Source organism: Galeopterus variegatus, unplaced genomic scaffold, assembly GCF_000696425.1.
Source record: "Galeopterus variegatus unplaced genomic scaffold, G_variegatus-3.0.2 Scaffold336, whole genome shotgun sequence".
Lineage (NCBI taxonomy): Eukaryota > Metazoa > Chordata > Mammalia > Dermoptera > Cynocephalidae > Galeopterus > Galeopterus variegatus.
In genome coordinates, this window is record NW_007726447.1 from 746345 (window position 1) to 765346 (window position 19002).

General features: G+C 51.1%; 1 protein-coding gene across 1 annotated transcript in view; it reads right to left on the bottom strand.

Moving 5' to 3' along the window:
* The window catches only part of AGPAT3 (1-acylglycerol-3-phosphate O-acyltransferase 3), a 23174-nt gene extending 5571 nt beyond the window's left edge, over positions 1–17603 (bottom strand). The window contains exons 1-6 of the mRNA XM_008567712.1: positions 17346–17603; positions 5755–5924; positions 4814–4975; positions 4041–4194; positions 3429–3531; positions 2211–2326 (exon numbers count right to left, since the gene is read on the bottom strand). Coding sequence (XP_008565934.1) covers positions 2211–2326; positions 3429–3531; positions 4041–4194; positions 4814–4975; positions 5755–5924; positions 17346–17523 — 883 coding nt within the window. The 5' untranslated portion in view covers positions 17524–17603. The remainder of the gene's footprint in view (positions 1–2210; positions 2327–3428; positions 3532–4040; positions 4195–4813; positions 4976–5754; positions 5925–17345) is intronic.
* Between the last annotated feature and the right edge of the window lie 1399 nt (positions 17604–19002).

Genomic DNA, 19002 nt, shown 5'->3' on the forward strand with positions numbered 1-19002 from the left:
AGAGCTCGTGGGAGGAGAAGCTCCGGAGCTGCTATTTCAAGGGCGAGTCGCCGAGAAGGACGTGTGGGAGAGAGGACCCTGTTCACTGACGCCCAGCTCTCCTCTCCTCTGGGCACTTGAGAGAAACACACATTCCTGCTCCCCGGAAGTCAGTGTGCACAAATGACATGTGCCACTTCCCAGAGGTGCGTGTAACTGCTGGTGCTCAGCTCTGAACCCATGTCTTCTCTGCCATGGCCGCTGGAAAACCACATTGCTAAGGAAGGGCAAGGCCGACTGCCATGCAGGGGACGGCTCTGCGGCCTCAGGCTTGTCTCGGCACATGGTGGGCTTTCTATGAGGCAGAGATACATCTTGGTGTTGTGTGCTTAAAACAAATAAATAAAAAGATAGGCCAGTGAGAACCTGCTTCCCCCAGGCACTGCAGTACCTCAGGATGCCCAGGAGGGGTGGAGGGCCACAGGTGCTGGAGTCATCACCAAGCAACGGGGCCTGGTGGGTGGGCCTCAGCCATGGTGGTTACCCACCCACCTCAGCAGGACCCCAGTGGCTTCTTCCGGAGAGAAGAACCAGGCGAAATTTCCAGGGCCAGAGGTAAATTTCCATGCTTTAAGGAGCTTGTCTCAAAACTGAGGACCCCAAAGAGCTATAGTTCCTGAGGGCTACACCTGCCAGGAGGGCCAACAATGCCCCAGGCAACAGAAGCTTTAGTGCTGGGACCAGAGCATGCTCGGGAACTGGTGTCTGAAGGATGTGCTCCAGGCACCATGTCAGTGAGGAAACAAGGTTCAGAAGTCCTTTCTGTCTCCAGGGAGATGACAACCTAACGGTCAAGTGAAGACACAACTTCTCGCAGAGATGTATATAAGTCATCCCTCTGGTTCCAGGAGCCCCAAGGACCACAAAACCTGCAGATGCTCAAATGCCTGCTATAAAATGGCACAGTATCTGCACGTAACTGAGGCACATTCTGCGTGCTCTAGATCATCTCGAGATCACTTACAATACCTGACACAATGTAAATGCTAGGCCAACAGTTGTTATACTGTATTGTTTTTTAAATTTATATTTATCTTATTTTTGTACTGTTATGTTTTATTGTTTTTTTTTTCAACACATTATTTTTGATCTGCAGTTGATTGATTCATGGATGCAGAACCCTTGGATATGGAGGGCTGACTGTATACACAAGGGTAATTTACACATATACACACTATACCCCACACACACCACACACACACACCCCACATAGAGGATTTGTTGTATGTCTGTTATTCACATTGTGAAACATGTAAAAACAAGAATTAAAAATGACAAGATAAAAAGTAAACATAAACGTGGGCTCTACTTTTTCCTGCACCCTGTTGCTCACCCTGAGCACCTTCTCTTGGAGTGAACTCAGCCACTCTGAAGATATGGGCCCAAACGCCCTGGGCCTTGCTGAGCCGCAGCTCCAGGGGCATTGTCACCAGCACCAGGAGGAAGGGGGGGGCGGGGGAAAGCCCGGCAGGTAGCGCAGAACCTCAGCTCATGTGCTTAAAAGTATGCCTTGGAATAGCACTTTTACTAGAAACACTGAAACTTTTGGAAGTTCTAAGCATTTATCTATTAAAATATGATTGAGCAAGATATGGCCCCGACCAAGGGGAAAATGAACAGATTATGGAGAGCCTTCTCTCCAGAGGGGGTGGGGTGTCCACATGGGGGCAGTGCAGCCCAGGGCCCCGGCTACCACCCAGGGACAAGATCTGCTTGCAAGGCTCCTCTTGTGAAGATGACCGAGACCAGCTGGGCAGGGGCTGGACACAGGACTTGCTGCTGCTGTGACAGTCCCACCTGACGACATGTGTGGTAGCCTGCCAGCTGGACCAGCCGAGGCCCAAGGAAATCACTGCAGCCTGCAGTGGCCAATGACACATCAGCCCCCAACCGGGAATTTGAGAGATGAGGGAGAAAGGACCTAGGTTCACTCCTCCCACCCCCGCATCCCAGGATGGAAGGAGAGAAGCCCACCCTGGGTTAGCCAGGCCGCCGCAGGCTGCAGGCAGAAGGCCATCTGCTCATTGCCCACGTTCACAAAACTCTTCCTGGACACTTCCTACTGTGTGGCCAGAAGAATGGGGCATTTCGTTTGTTTAACTTGTACAGTCTCAGGCTCTCAGGACTGAAATGAAGGGGGCCTGTTGCCCCCGTTGGCAGGGTAGACTGACCAGGATGAACACCTGAGCTGGTGGTGGGCCGACAGCAAGTATGGGAACCAACATGGCGATGGTTCCCACACGACTTCACACACACACCAGGGGACATCTTGCCTTTGTGTACACGCCTGAATGAAACAGGAGACTGATGAGGACAGTCCAACACACAGCCTCCTTCGTGCAGGTAAGAGACAAGCCCGGGAAGCCCACCAGAAATTATGCCCTGAGCTGGAGTCAAAGTCACAACCCCAGACTGTGTGTTAAGATAAAAAGATTTGGGGGTGGACTGTCTTCTCTTCATGAGCCAGAGAAACTTAGAGAGTCAACGAGCAGCACTGTGACACTTCTGATCAGTGTCTGACCTTGACCTTGTGTTGGAAGAGAGAAAGGCTGCCCTCCACGGGAGGCTCCGATGCACTTCAAAGCAGAGCCTCGGCTCTTCACATGGAAATCTGGACATGTCCTTCCTATCTTGTTTTGCTAGGACAGGACTGGGGTGCTGAACCCTGACACTTGAGGTGGAATTTAAAACAGGCTCTTCCTTTCCCTCCACCATGGTGTCCTTTCTCACACTGAGATCCCTCATGTTCTGAAGCTGAAACCACCAGTGTCGGCAAAAAGCCACTCTCAGAAAATAAGACAGTGCCGCTCCTGGCCAGAGGCCCCCAGGAAGCCCGAACTGCCCGCCCAAGATGAGATCTGGGTGATCCCACCAGGTCATGTGGCTGCAGCCCCAGGAGATGGGCTGAACCTGTTTGGATTCGAGACCAGGCCAGGGGAGGGGCACGGTGCACACACAGCGAGCTGGGTTGGCTTCCCAAGGAGGTAGAAGGAGAGGACAGAAGACCCCTAACTCCAGCCCAACAGTCCCCCCGAGGAATGAAACATGCAGCTGGGGAAACATATTTCCCCTTTGTCTCAGAGTCATCTCCATGGCCTGCCCACCTGGAGGCCTGGACAATGACACAGAAGATCCTCCCCTGTGCAGCTCACCAGGGCCCTTCCCACGAGCACCACACAGGGGCCGTGACGAGGGGTGATGGGCTGGTGGGGAGGTGGGGAGGGGCGGGACTCTCCATGGCCTGCCCACCTGGAGGCCTGGACAATGACACAGAAGATCCTCCCCTGTGCAGCTCACCAGGGCCCTTCCCACAAGCACCACACAGGGGCCGTGACGAGGGGTGATGGGCTGGTGGGGAGGTGGGGAGGGGCGGGAGAGCTCTCGCTCACCTCACACACATGTCCGCCTCGTACTTCTTCCCATAGAGGATCCCCAGCAGAGATGGGTTCTTGTTCCCCCTGAAATTCAGGGTCACATCGTAGACAGCGGTGACTGTGGGGAACACAAAGGAGGTGACCTGCAGGCGGTGCCCCAGACGCAAGAGCCAGCTCCCCCAGCGGCTCCTCCATCCTCATGCGCGTTTTCCTTCTTCTCCAATTCTCATCTTTTAACTGCAGCATGTAGTGGATTTTCAGCTCCCGTGCTACTGACCTGTGTGCCTAAATCTCCTGTCTGGCCATCTGTTCTTTCTTTCTTTCACCTTCACTCTTTTTGGATTAATTAGATACATTTATTGTCATGTTTTCCATTATATGTTTCCCATTATATACTTCTATTATTTTGTTTCCCATTAACTAGCATTTTATCACCTCAAGAAATGATGCAAGGATCTTACCACATGTTAACTCCACTACTTGATTCTTTCCTCCTTAAGTGCTTGGTGTCCCATGTTCTACATGGAACACACTTGTTTGTTTTTTAACTAATCACTGTTTTTATTTTTTGTTTCACATGGGATCTTGGAGGCCAGTGGTGGTGTCCGGTGTCCCATTGGCTCCTACCTGTCCCCCGGAGGCACTGGACCGCAGTGGTGAAGCCCTTGGTGCGTGGCAGCAGGTGATACTTGAGGGGGGGCAGCCCCTTGGAGGCGGCCACCTCCATGCTGACGCGGTGCTTGGTCTCCGTGAAGCGCGTCCCCTCGCAGTACAGGAGAAACTAGGACATGGACACGGGGACAAGAGGTTATTCCAGGCACCAGTGGAGCTGGAACCAATACCTGACATCTGTGGCCCAGAACGCTTCGGTCTCACATGCCGCCTCACCACTCTAGTGACAAGCACATGGCACAATCTGAAAGGCTGTTTCATTTTAGGGCTGTAGTCTGCACTCCAACCATACAAGTTCGCTCATGCAGGACAGCTTTCCAAAGAACTTTCCAGAAAGAAGTGAACCCTGAAGGCCTGTGATCCACCCACCATGAGAATTAGAAATGCTAAATAAGAAGCCAATTTTGCAAGAATAGCGTCATAGCCCAGAAAAAAGGATTAGGAAAAGACACAAGAATGCACGGCTGAGCAGGGACCCTTAGGATGGCCTTGGGTCAGGGCTGGGCTTGCAGGGTGGAGGTGGGTTCAGGTGGCAGCAGGGGGTCTAGGAGACCAAGAGGAGCTTCCAAGTCTGTGGGCTGGGAAGCTGGGGAGCCCTGCCCTGTTGGGAACAGCGTCCGGAGCTTGGGAGGCCCTGTGGGGCTTTGCAGGTAGCAGACCATGAGTGACACCTGAGCAGCTGACATGCGGGCTCCGAGCCTGGCAGGTGTGCACAGTGGGGCACTCACCCACATGTACTCGGGGTAGTCGGACAGGCGCCTCAGCCCTTGCACCACGGTGTCTCTGTCTTCTTCCCACTTCCGTTTGCAGAATACGATCTCTAGGAAGTACCATGTCCAGCCGATGAGGGGCACGTACAGTAGCTCCTTCTTAGCGAGGACTTTGGAGCTCTGAGGGTGGAGGCGGGGGACGGTCAGTGCACCGTGGGGTCGGAGGGAGGACAGCGCGAGGGGCCCCCCGCCACCCCCAGGACTGCGTGGAGTTGCTCTGCAAGTCGTGGCTTCTGGGGTCAGTGAGTTTGCTATATGTGGAGACCCTGACTTCTGAGTGTGGCATTACAGGGATCTGCGCTCCCCCGAGTGAAGGTGTGCCCTCCTGGAAATGAGGAAACCCAGGTGGACAGGGCGCCAGGATGCGACCTGTGCTGGGCTCCCAGGCCCCTGCTCGCACCGTGGACCTCCCAGCACTGACTTAGGGGCCACCACCTATAAGGGCTTTTACTGCAGTGAAATTCCTTGGCCTGTCTCGGGCACAGTTTAAATTTCGTCCGAGGCAGCTTAGTGAATCCAACTAGTTCTGCGGGGACTCAGGTGGTATCATCTAAAAGGTATGGGTTTATGATGAAAAATAGCTAATTCCAGGAATAAGCTCAGGGACAGCTGAGAGCACCCTGCCGGTGAGGGCCCCTCCGATTAGCCATATTCTCACGGCCTGGCTCAAAGGTACCTGGCTTAAAAACCTCCAAAGAAGGAAAACCCAGGGCCTTGGAGACTCCAGACCTCCTGGAGCCTCCCCCAGGACCCCTCCAATTCACCCCCCAACACCTCCCCTGGACCCCCCATTGCTCACCCCCGGCACCTCCCCTGGACCCCCATCACTCACCCCAGCACCCCCTTTGGGCCCCCCGTCACTCACCCCTGGCACCTCCCCTGTACCCCCCATTGCTCACCCCCAGCACGCCAAACCGCTCACACATGGTCCATCCACAGAGGAAGTCGATCTCGAAGTTGTGATTGAGGATGATGACCACATGCTCCTTCCCGAAGTGGTCCACCGCAGCCTGGTCTGTGAACAGCGTGCACTCGGTGCACGACCACCACTCCAGCAGCATGACCAGCTCTGCGGACAGAGGGGGGACGTTGGCACACGCAGGACCTGGCCCCAAGCACAGCCTCCCTCCTCATGGGACAGACAGGCCAGCGTCCCCATGGGTCCTACCACACAGTTGGGGTAATTACAGTATTTTCATCTCGAGTAGAATTGTCTGCTGGAAATATTTTGGTGGCTTATATTTAATAAGTTTCCCAAAGTTATAATTGCACTCACTAAGCAAAAGACAGGGGAAGAGACAAACGGAAAGTAGCAGAAGGAGTGGGGAGGACATCTATCATTTTATATGACATCTCCATCTTTACGTCCACTTACAATGCTCGTATGCACTGTGGTGTGACAGAATATTCTGCAGCCATGAGCAATGATAAGATCGTGTGGACAGATGGAGAATGGAATTAAGGGTGACATTTTCTCCTAAAACTTTCTTTGGTGCTACATTGTTTTTCCATATTTAAAAACAAAAAAGCAATGTGAACCCTTGCACACACCAAGAAGGCCTGCAGGAGGGGGCTCCCATGCTGCCCAGTGCTGGCTAGGAGGCCTGAGCAGCCCCCCAGAACATGAGGGCTCACAGTGACCATGCATGATGTTAGCATTTCAGGGACGTCAGTCCCCAGCTAGAGCATCATGTTCCCGTCCGACTCAGCAGGCTTCAGAGTTTCTCTGGGGGCTGCAGGAGCACTTGGCAGGCATGTGGGTGGTCACCTGCACCTGAGCCCTGTTTCCAGTCCTTCCCGAAGCCCCCCACCTGTAAGTGCCTTCAGGACACTGGGATGAGGCATCGTCTGTCTCCTTATGGGGGGTTTGAGAGATGCATGTAATTTCATGAGAACTTCAGGTCTGGAAAGTTCCATGCTAAGAACTCTATGTGTCTTTGTCCAGCATAGGACCCGAGGTGAATGGGTCACTTTCAGAAGGCCACATGGGATGGGATGGGAGGGCAGTTGGGCAGGGTCCTGCACACCCAGCCACCCTGGGACCCTGTGGTCAGCAGACAGTTTTCAGACCCAGAACTGTTGGAGACGACCCATGCTTCCTACACTGGGCACCGGCCCATTTGTTTTCCCAGGGGACCACTCCAGAATTGTGCTCAGAATTGGCCCATGGGGACGGAGGCCAGGGCACACTGCCAGTTCCGAGTCTGCCTGGGCTCACACAGCCATGACTTTAGGCAAACCACTGATCCCGGGCCTCAGTTTCCACTTATAGAAAGGGGTATTCAGGGCCACTGGGAGGACTAAATGGAATATAGCATGTGGCGTTAACATCCTCCGGGGTCTCAACCTCCTCATGCACTCTAGGCCAGACCTGGACAGACATCTCATGTCACAGGTGACACTGGAACACTCACCAGCCACAGTCCTTTCTACCCAAGCGTCAAAAAGGGGAGGAGGCCGTAAAAAGGCATCAGCCCCAAGGATAGGGTGCTGATAGTACCATCGAGGGACCAGAGGGGTCATCAGGAAAGGCCAGTTGTTGGGGGCAAACTCAGTACCCACAGTGAACCTCTGTTAGCCCTGGCTGCCTTAATCCAACGTCCAAATACACTGACTTCAAGAAGGCACAAGGAATAGAAAGACGAATAACCCAATGAAATAACCGGCAAAGGATCTGAGCAGACATTTCTCCAAAAATTATTTGTAAATGCCAATAAGCACATGACAGATGCTCAGCATAACCAGCTCTCAGGGAAACACAAATCGAAGCCACAGTGGGGCAGTGCCTCACTTGCACCGGGACGGCTCATCAGCATGACAGACGGTCACAAGCACTGGCGAGGACGTGGGGAAACTGGAACCTCACAAACCCCTGCTGGGGTGCGAAACACTGTAGCTGCTTTGGAAAACAGTCGGGTGGTTCCTCAATAACTGCTTTTCAAACATGGAGTTACCACATGACCCCGCAATCCGATTCCTATGTGTATGCCCAAGAGAACTTGAAAGATGTCAGCACAGAAACTTGTACATGAGGGCTCACAGCGGCATTACTCATAACAGCCAAAAACTGGGAAAAGCCCGTGTCCACCAGCTGATGAATAGACATATAGCACATGTCCACACAGCGAAACATCATTCAGCCATAACAAGGAGTGAAGCACTGACTGACACACGTGACAGTGTGGATGACCTTCACAATCATGATGCTCGGTGACAGCAGCCAGACACAGAGGGCCGCATAGTGAGTGATTCCATCCACATAAGATGTCCAGAACAGGAAAAGCCACAGAGACAGACAGTAGATTAGTGGTTGCCAGGGGCTGGGGAGAGGGTGGAGCAGGGGGTGACTGTTGCATGGACATGGGTGCTTTTTGGGGTGAAAATGTTCTAAAATTAGACTGTGGTGATGGCTGCACAACAGAACTAGAATCCCTGAACCATGTACTTTAAGTGGGTGAATATTTAACTCAGTAAAACTGTTTAAAAGAGAGAAAAAAGCAAGCAAGGTCAGGCAGGACAGAGGGTGCCCCTGGCCCGTGGCGCCTGGCGACGAGGCTCTGCCTCTGCTTCCACCCTCCAGCCGCCTCTGTGCAGCAGGCCGGGTTCAGACTCGTGTGGTGAGCTGGTCAGCAAGAACCTGTGGCCGAGACCACAGGCTCTAGAGCAATTTGTGAGAGAGCTAGAGTGGAGACTTCTCAAATTGTGGTAAGAACACTTAACATGAGGTTTGCCCTCTCAACAAATTGTCAGTGAACGATGTGGTGTTGTTAACTACAGGCACCACGCTGTACAGCAGGCCTCTACAACTCATGCATCTTGCAAAACTGAAATTTGACCCTCTGGACAAGAACTCCCATCTGCCTGCCCCTGGCTCCTGGCAACCATCATTCTACCCTCTGCTTCCATGAGCTCGGCTGTCTCAGGTCCCTCCTGTGAGTGGAGTCACACAGCGTGTGTCCTGTTATGACTGGCTTGTTTCACTCAGCAGAATGTCCTCGGGTTCATTCATGTTGTCCCATGTGTCAGAATTTCCTTTTTAGGCTGAACCATATCCCGCCACGTGTACACACACCACGCTTTCTTTATCCACTCACCCATCGACGGGCATGAGGGTGTTTCCACATGTTGGCTGCTGACACCATGGAGTGCAGGTGTCTTTTTGATGGGGAAGCTTTATAGTACTTTCCTGTCATTAGTTCAAGGGCTACTGACAGAGATTCCACCTACTGACTTAAAGATCTCAGGGTGGTTCACCTGGCGTCATCACAAGAGTCGGGCCTGTCCCCACAAGCTGTGCTGCCCTCCCTGTAAAATGGGGGCACCCAGCCCCTACCCCCCAGGCTGCTGTGAAGTCAGGGAGCTCCTGCATATGAGGGGCTCAGGAATATGCAGGCCATGTCAAAACACTCGCTCAGCGCTGGCTCCTCTTACAATCACTGTTTTGAACAGAGGCGGACACGCAGGGAAACCCACAGACAAGGGAGGGACAGGGAGCTTCAAGTCCACTGCGAGACATTTCTGAATTTTTTGAAAAAGAAACTCTTCAAAACCATCTTTTCATTTACATCCATGGTTGAAGGCTTCTTTATCCATGATTGCCTCCCCAAATAACCTACGGGTTGTGTTGCTGGAAACCACGACGCATCTGTTGAGAGTGACAGACCCCTGTCAGGACAGTCAGCTCCTGCACGCACTCATGCCTCATCTATGGTGCGACTCTGACACTATTCTGTACAGGAGAACCAGGGCTGCTACCTATGCTAGATCAGGTATCTAGGCCCGGCTAGTCAGGAGCACCCGCAGATGGCGCAAGGACACGGGAATGCATGCACATGGCTCCCGCAGCCCAGGCCCCTCCTGGGTTGTCTCAACCATGGGTCGGCAGTGCAGGCAAGCAGAAAGGACACGGAGAAGTGTGACTCGGGGCCTGTTGTGGCGCCAATGGGCCATACTTCCTTTACAAAGGGAAATGTCATCTGTGAGTGGATGGTCGGCAGCCTGGACAGGAGGAGATTCTGCGTGAGGGCAAGAAAGCACGCTGGTGACGTCCCCACAGCAGCCGTGCCCTGGCGGGACAGCTCCTCTCTGTTTGCTGCCCTCACAAGTACCCAGGACCTCTGCCTTTGTGTTCGTGCCCGAGCGGCATGGCCAGGGAGGGCTGGAGAGGAAGAGGGGCTGAGGACTGCATGAACAGAGGGACACAGGCACCCTCTACCTGCAGACGTCATGTGCCGGGAATGATTCTATCACAAGTGCCCTGCAGTGGAGCCCAGTTAAGGCAGCGCTGTTCTGCAGGCTGTCAGCGGGTGACAGGCAGTGTCCTCGGCAGGTTTCAGGACACTCCAGCCTATCTGTAGACAACTGCTCATGGCTGCCAGCCTGGCATCTGCAAACTGGCTCACTGGTGTTTGGCTGCTGGGCCCAAAGTGGATTTCTCTTTAGCATTTCCTTCATTCAAATCTAGGCTGTCCTGAAACAGAGGGAGTTCGCTGTTCTTCGCATATTTCAATGACTGATTTTAAAAATTCGCAATTTGCCTAATAATAGCAATGTTTAGCATTAACTTAATCTTTATAATATAGTTCAAAGGTAGGTGTTCATTCTAGCTCTGTTTTACAGCTGAGAAAGCTGAGGTTTAGAAAGATTAAAATCTTGCCGAGGTCTGCAGGCTGGTTCTGAACCCATGCCCGTGACCGCAACACTCCACACTCTGGGGCAGACAGCAATAAAGGCACACCAGACACGAGCCCAAGATGTGCCGCAAGAGGTGCCACATGTCACAGAGAGAGAACAGGAGTAAAGCACGGAAAACAAGACAACGACGCGGCCTGGAAAGAACAAAACGTGGCACAGCTCTCGCTGCACGCCCGCTGCATCTGGGGAAGGCTCCTGCTGCGCTCCAACTCAAGCGGGGACCCTAGTGACACATGTGCAGAACTCATCCTAAGTGGAGAATGAGCCCAAACTCGGCAAGTCCCGGGGTCACACGCACGCATGGGCAGAGAGCACAGGAGGAGGCTGCGCGTTTCTTGTGCATTTGTGCTCACTCCAAATACCTGTGGATTTTGTACTCATCTCCGGTATTTCTACCTCAGTATTTTCTACTTTTATGCGTTTTTTCTTCTGGCTCGCCTCTTTTTAAAAAAGAGATTTGTCTCTGCTCTCGTCATCCACCTTCTTCTGATACATACTTTGGAAGTTGTGTTTATTTCTCTTTTGTCCTCCTATACTTAGCTAACAAGCCCACAGTTGCGATCCTAACCCTCTTCCCGACAAATACAAGAACAATACAACCCCTGACTGGATCACCTGTTCCTCATCTACTGCCAGCTGCTGCCCAGGCTTAGTCCTGTCCTTTTTCAACCTCACAAGCTGGGCATCACTATTACTTTACACCACTGCTGAGATTTACCTATCCATCAATATCTTCAGCTGCTTTCTTGGAGCTCACACCCTTTTATTTGACTATAGTTTTTCTTTTTATTAAAATACAACCTTTAAAAAAAATTAAGATGTGTGGGCAGGAAATGCTCTCACTTTTTTTTTTATCTGTTCAGAAAAAATTTATTTGGACGTATTTGGAAAACCTAGAGACCCAGAAAAGTTCTTTTCTCAGGTGACGAGGAAATCCCGACAGGTTTCCCTGAGCAGTGCTAAGCGCTGCCTATGAACTTGCGGTCATGGCTTTTCAGCTCTGAGCTTGTGCACAGCAGGGACATGTCACCTTCACAAGGGAAGAGGCCAGGCCCATGGACTGTAGACACAGCTCCTCCGCTTGCAGGCTCTGGGAGTACGTGTCTGAAATGACACAGAAGAGAACAAGGCTCATGGAACAGGCATATTTTGCAAGCATCTGCAGCACTCTCTCTGCAAAAGGCTGTACAATTTGTCCTTCTGTCCACCCAATCTGTATCTCTGGAAATGTGACCAGGTATGAGGCACCTGGACTGTGATGACTAAGAACTTCCTATTAAGACGGCTCTGCAGGTGAGGAGGGCTGCCTGCTGCCTCCGTAAGGTCCTCCCTGTGGGGTCGCCCACCTCTTCCTTCCGAGGGGCTTCCTCCAACTCAGGTGCAGAAGGGAAACTGCACTTGGCAGTGCTTGAGGGGCTGGCCCAGAGATGGGCCTGAATGGAAATGTCATGCCTGAGATGAAGGTGTACAGGGCACATGGGCAGGGAGGGCTGGGTGGCAGGTGGGCTGGCATGGCCACATAGTCCAGCGGGGACGTGTGGATGTGAGGGTAGAACCCAAGGGAGCACGGGGTGTAGTGACTGCTGGTGATCACCAGCAGGAGCGGTGATCAGCAGAACGGAGCACGAGGTTCTTGGGTCTTGTCAGACACACAGCAGGGCTCCCCAGGCCACGGTCACCTGCAAAGCCTGTGCCAGCTGATCCTTCTCCTGGGAAGCATCGAGAGGATTCAGCTCAGACATCAACCTGCTGATCTCTTCTATCAGCGGGACCACACGGTCAAACAGGATCAGCCCTGCATGAACATAAGGATTCCCCTGGGTTCCAGTGCAGGTGCAGCTCAGAGAAGCTGCAGACGCCAAGGCAGAGTTTCGAGGACAAGAGGAGGGACTGTCTCTCCACGCCCGAGTCCGCTGCAAGTGTGTTACTGACGTGGCCACTGGATCAGGAGGTCCTTCTTTTCCTTTTATATGCCAGTAAAATTTTATATGCCAATAAAAATTCCTTTTATATTCCTTTTATATACACGTCAGCGGGTCAGTCAGGGAGCAGGGTGAGCTCTGCAAATCCTGCTGGTAGATTGGCTGCAATTGGAGGATTTTAAAAAGCCATGAAAATAGACCCTGGGTCCTCAAAAATCCAGTTGACAATCATTTCAAGCAAGTCCAAAGTGGGGCTGAGACCATCTGACGACAGGCCATAAAGCACGATGATGGCAGCTGAACCAAGGGCCGACACCCACAGCAGGGGCCGTCCACGGGTGTCCGCGGGGGGCGGGAGGCTGTGCACTCCAGCACTGGGACTCAACACACAGCCACGGCCACAGAGACCAAGTTTTCCCAACAAGCTCATCCAGCTGTCCTCAGCTCTGTCTCCTTGGGGGCTGAAAAGGGATGACAAAATAATCTGCCAGACAGTCCTTAGATTGCTCCTAGAAATAACCACACGTGATTTCAAGAAGTTGAAGCTCCAGAAGTGAATTCACTCTCCTGGGCACTGGGGACATGAACTCCTCCAGCAGCTACACAGGGCCCTTGTCCATCTATCTGTGAAGTGCATGTCTAGGTGGGACAGCGCCTCCCTAGCAGCACTCAGTGCAGTAGCGAGTGGCAGGTGTTACTCACCCTGTGACTGCCGAGGTCCCAGTGCATCCCACTCCACCTGGCCTGGGAAGGGGCCATGGCCACTGCTGGGGGCCAGCGAGTGCCTGAGGCTCAATTGGTGCCACTGAGAGCTGCTCTCATTCTTTGTTGACCTGAAATTTTTTTTTTTTTTGGTCCTTTTTTTGAGACCAGCCGCACCATGCTCAGCCAGTGAGTGCACTGGTCATCCCTATATAGGATCCGAACCCATGGCAGGAGTGCTGCTGCGCTCCCAGCGCCACACTCTCCCGAGTGCACCACGGGCTCGGCCCGACCTGAAATTTTTAATGTCATTTTTATGCTGGCAAGGTCATTTGCTGGCTACAGAGCTCCAGAGATGAAGGTGTGGGTGGGTGGTCTCTCAGCGGCTGGGACATCCCTCTGGCTCTGCTCCGACTCTCCGTGAGAAGCTGCTGCCAGCCCTCGTGGGGCTCTGGCTTCCCTCCTCGGGTGTCTGAAGAGCTTCGTCTCCGATGGTTTGTGGTTTCACCAGGACGGGTCTGGCTGTGGGCTCTGTCTGTTCCCCCTGCTTGTGGACGTTCACCTCTTCCATGCACAGAGCCAGGTCTCCACTGGTCCAGGAGAGTTCTCAGCCTTCACCTCCCCGACGCTGCTTCCATCCTCTCTCCTTTGAGACAGGAGCCTGAGATGTACTCTACGGACCCTCTCCTTCTGTCCTACGTCTTTTCACTCCTTTTCATGGTCGTCTTCTTCCGGCCAGTCTTTGTTGCGCTCTGGATGATTTCTTCACATTTATGTCCAGTCTACCCATTCTCTCACTAACTGCGTCTGATCTGATGTAAAATTCAGCCACTAAGTTTTCACTTAAAAAAATCCTATAATTTTCATTTATAGAAGTTCTGCTTGTTTTTTTTTTCAAATCTGGTAACTTTGTTCGTCTTTGGTCTAAATCTGCTGCTGTATGTTCGTTGTTCTTGCTCATGAGCTCATATTTATCTTTTCTGCCTGTGGGATCTTCAGGCCCAGGCTGGAGACGCTTTTCCCCAGAGGGTGTCTGTTTGCCTCTGTGAAAACCGAGGGCACTGCCAACCGGCTCCACTTGAGCCGTCTCGCAGGAGTCCAGTTCAGACTCACTTCTCTCTCACAGCTAACCGAGGTTTCGGTTCCTGAAGGCAATGCTGACCCTTTATTTCAGCACCCTCCCCTCCTTTTTTGCTAACAGGATCACAGGAGCTGAGAGATTTTCTTTACTTACTGTGAAGCCAGCAATGCATTAAGAAGCCACTTTGATCCAGAATTTAGCTGTTTTGTAGTGTGTCAGCTTCAGAATATTACTGGAAGGGGGGGCCCAATAATTTAGCTTTTGTTAATTAATACCTGTGCTTTTTGTGTATATTCATGTTACCCAGTCATGATCAGGCATAACTCATGCATATGTTTTATGTCATAGGATTTCACATAAAAGCAGCAGCCTTTTATTTTGAAAGAAAAACAAACTAGGAATTGAAGCTGTAACATGTTTAAGGCAAATGACAATCAAGGGTGAGGTCACTGCCTCTCCAAAGACAGCGGCATCAGGGGTACAGACCGAGATGACATAAACAGCCTTTGAGCAGTACTTTGCGCTCCTGAACTGGGAGTGGTGTGGAGACAGGTGTACGGACCTATCACTTCCCACGTGACATAAAGCACACATGCCCTCATACTAAGACACGTAAGGAGCAGGACAGTGTGAGATGAAACGTGGAAGTCTTCCTCCTTCCCCTGCTCCCTGGACGTCATCACTGTTCAGTTTTCTTGTGTTTCCCGCCAAGATTTCCTGTGCATGTGCAGCCACGTACAGCCATGTACATGTGTAGACACACCACACACAGGGTGTCTATTTTTTAAAAGGAAAAAAAAGCAAAACACAAATAGTAGTATATTGTATTGCTCACCTTTCTTTTTCACTTAAAAATGTATTTTGAAAATGGTCCTCTACCAGTAAAGAGATGGCTGCGTAGGATCCTGCTATATGGACAAAGCATGATCAGTCCCCATGAGTGGGCACTTTGGTGGCTGCCAGTTTTGTGCTAACACAAAAAAATAATAAATATACACTGGGGAAAGGATGGCTTCTTCCACAAATGGTGCTGGGGAAACTGGATATCCACATGCAGAAGACTGAAGCTAGACCTCTATCTCTCACCATGCACAAAAATCAACTCAAAATGGATGGACCAAAGACCTAAATTTAAGACCCCAAACTATGAAACTACTAGAAGAAAACACAGGGGAATTACTACATGAAATGGGAGTGGGCAGCACGTTTTTGAACGAGACCACAAAGGCACAGGCAACTAAAGCAAAAACACACAAATGGGACCACATCGAACTAAAGCTCCTTCACAGCAGGGGACACTGTCAATAAAGTGAAGAGACAACCTACAGAATGGGAGAAAGTGTTTGCCAACCACGCGTCAGACAAGGGGCTAATGTCCAGAATATACAAGGAACTCAAACGACTCAACCGCAAAAAACCAAATAACCCAACTGAAAAATGGGCAAAGGACCTGAACAGACATTTCTCAAAACAAGACATACAAATGGCCAAAAGGCACATGAAAAATGAAAAATTTATAAGCCATTTTAATTGTTCATAGATACCAAATTACCATCAACATCACCAATCATCAGGGAAATACAAAATAAAGCCACAATGAGACATCATCTCACTCCAGTTAGATGGCTATTATCAAGAAGACAGGAAATAAAAAATGATGGTGAGAATGCAGAGAAAAAGGAACTCCCCTACGTTGTTGGTGGGAGGGTAAACTGGTACAGCTGCTGTGGAAAACAGCATGGAGGTTCATCAGAAAACTAAAAATACATCTACCCTATGACCCAGCTATTCCACTACTGCATATATACCCAAAGGAAATGAAGTCAATATATGAAAGAGACACCTGCTCTCCCATGTTTATCACAGCACTATCCACAATAGCCAAGACATGGAGTCAACCTAAATGTCTGTCAGCGGATGAATGGAAAGAAAGCTGTGGTATACATACAGAATGGAATACCACTCAGCTATAAATAGAAATGAGATCCTATCATTAGCAGCAAAATGGGTAGAATTGGAAACCACCATGTTAACTGAAGTAAGTCAGGCACAGAAAGACCAATACTACCACATGGTCTCACCCATAGGTGGAGTCTAAAAAAAAGTGGTTCTCATGGAAGTAGAGAGTAGAATAATGGTTACCAGAGGCTGGGAGAGGAGGGGGGTGAGGTGGAGGAGAAGGGGTGGACTAACAGGTACATAGCTCCGCTGTCCACCCTAAGTGAATCACTGCATAGTATATGCATGTATTGAAACAACACACTGTACCCCACAAATATGTACAAATAAATGTTAAATTAAAAAAAATTAATGATAAAATGATAATACCTGTCCATATATATTCTTTTGCAGATCTCTCTCTAAGTTACATTCTTATTTTGTAGAAAACTGGAGTCAAAACTTATAACCATGTCGATTGTTGATAGCCACTACCAAAATGCCCTCCAAAAAACACTCCCACTACGCCGCAGTGTGAGCAGTGACCTCTGTCCACAGTGCGGCTGTTACCCTGCCCATGTGACAGGTGAGGATGGTTTTCTACTAAGTATAGATGCATTTGTACACGTGAAGCACATCCAGACAGCTGCACACATGCACGTAACTGAGAGCTAAGAGTCCTTCTCTTTAGAGGTGCACGCTGACATATATAAGTGAGAGGACATGCACCCGAGGTTTGCCTCAGGTTACTCTGGTGCTGGGGTGGCTGGGCATGCAGGTGACACAAGTTTGGCCAGGTAATGGGTGAACTAAGGTTATTATTCTCTTACTTTTGTTTAAAAATACCCAAAGTACTAGGTTAAACCATATGAAATGGACATCTCTGTGGGTTAGAATGGTCATGTGCTGGAACATTGTGCTCGTGTGGCTCAACCTGACACAAAGTTTTGGGCTGAGCACCTTTTACATGACTCTGGGCCAGGAAAGGACTGCTGAGAGCTCTGGAGCAGCCCTGGGACCCTACCCAAGGAGTGAGAGCCCAGCCCATGGCCTTCCTGTCATGCCAACACACGCAGGGGCCGTCCTCCCACCGGGCCCTCCTGGCTGGGGCTGGGATGGGCTTGTTAACTGTTTCCCAGCCGCGGACACTCACGGCTCCAGAGCGAGTAGGCGAGGCGGCAGTTGAGGCGGCGGTAGAGCTGCTTGTTGATGGGCCACAGGACGAGTGTGCAGAGCTGGGCGAAGTTGATGACCAGCCCGCTCACCACGAAGACGAACCCAATGAGCAGGTGCACCACGAACTGCGTCTTCAGGTAGGCGAGCAGGCCCATGGTCGCCACTCAGGAGCGGGTGCAGGGTCCCTCGCTGAGAACGGCCGTCCTGCAAGGACAGGGACTGCGGTCAGCACCAGCCCGACACCAGGGATGACAGACCGTGGGCTGAGGATAGCATCCTGCCCTCACAGACACTGTCCCAGGGCTGCTGCACGTGTGCGTGCAGTGGGAAGGGGCTCACTCTGCTCCCCCGGAGACTTTCTCCTTCTGAAAATGAAGGGCTGTGGGCTGCCAGACACACACTGCTCCCACACTTCTCACACACACTGCACATGCCACACACGTACACCACACACAGCCACACATAAAACCACACACATGCATGCACCACACACGCACATGCCACACACCACACACACATCACACCACACACACACACAACCATACACATGCACACACCACACACATGCACCACACAACCACACATAAAACCACACATGCCACACACTACACACTACACACACAATCATACACATGCATGCACTGCACACACCACACAAATACACCACTCACAACCACACATAAAATCACACACACATGCACCACCCCCACCACCCACGCACATGCCACAGACCACACACTACATATACCACACACACACATCACACACACAACCATACACATGCATGCACTGCACACACCACACACCACACATGCACCACACACCACACCACATCCACACATGCCACACACACATGCACTGCACACACCACATAAACAACCACACACAATCACCACACACACCACAAACACAATCACACACCACATGCACACCGCACACCCCACACAACCCCACACAATCACACATACTACACATACTACATACACCACACACAACCACACTCCATGCACATAATCACACAACACACACTACACACAGCACATTCACACATGTACCACACACACCACACACACTACACACAGTACATATACACACATACCACACACACAGATTGCCACACATACCACACATAGGCACCACACACATACACAGGCAACACACACACAATCACCTGCCAAACACACCACACTTACCACACATACTACACACATAAACACATTACACACCAGACACACTCACACACATACCATAGCACTCACACACCACACACTACACAATACACACACTCACACATCACACACACCCCACACACTCCACACACTCACATACACACCACATACCAAATACATTCACACACAGCACAGAAATTATCACACACACACCACACACACACATCACATACATTCTATCTCACACACACACACCACACACACCACATTCTCTCTCTCTTAAACACACACACCACAAGCCACATTCTCTCTCTCCCTCACACACACACACACACACACACACACCACATTCTCTCTCTCTCACACACTCACACACAAACCACACACACCACATTCTCTCTCTCACACACTCACACACACCACACACACCACATTCTCTCTCTCACACACACACACACCACACAC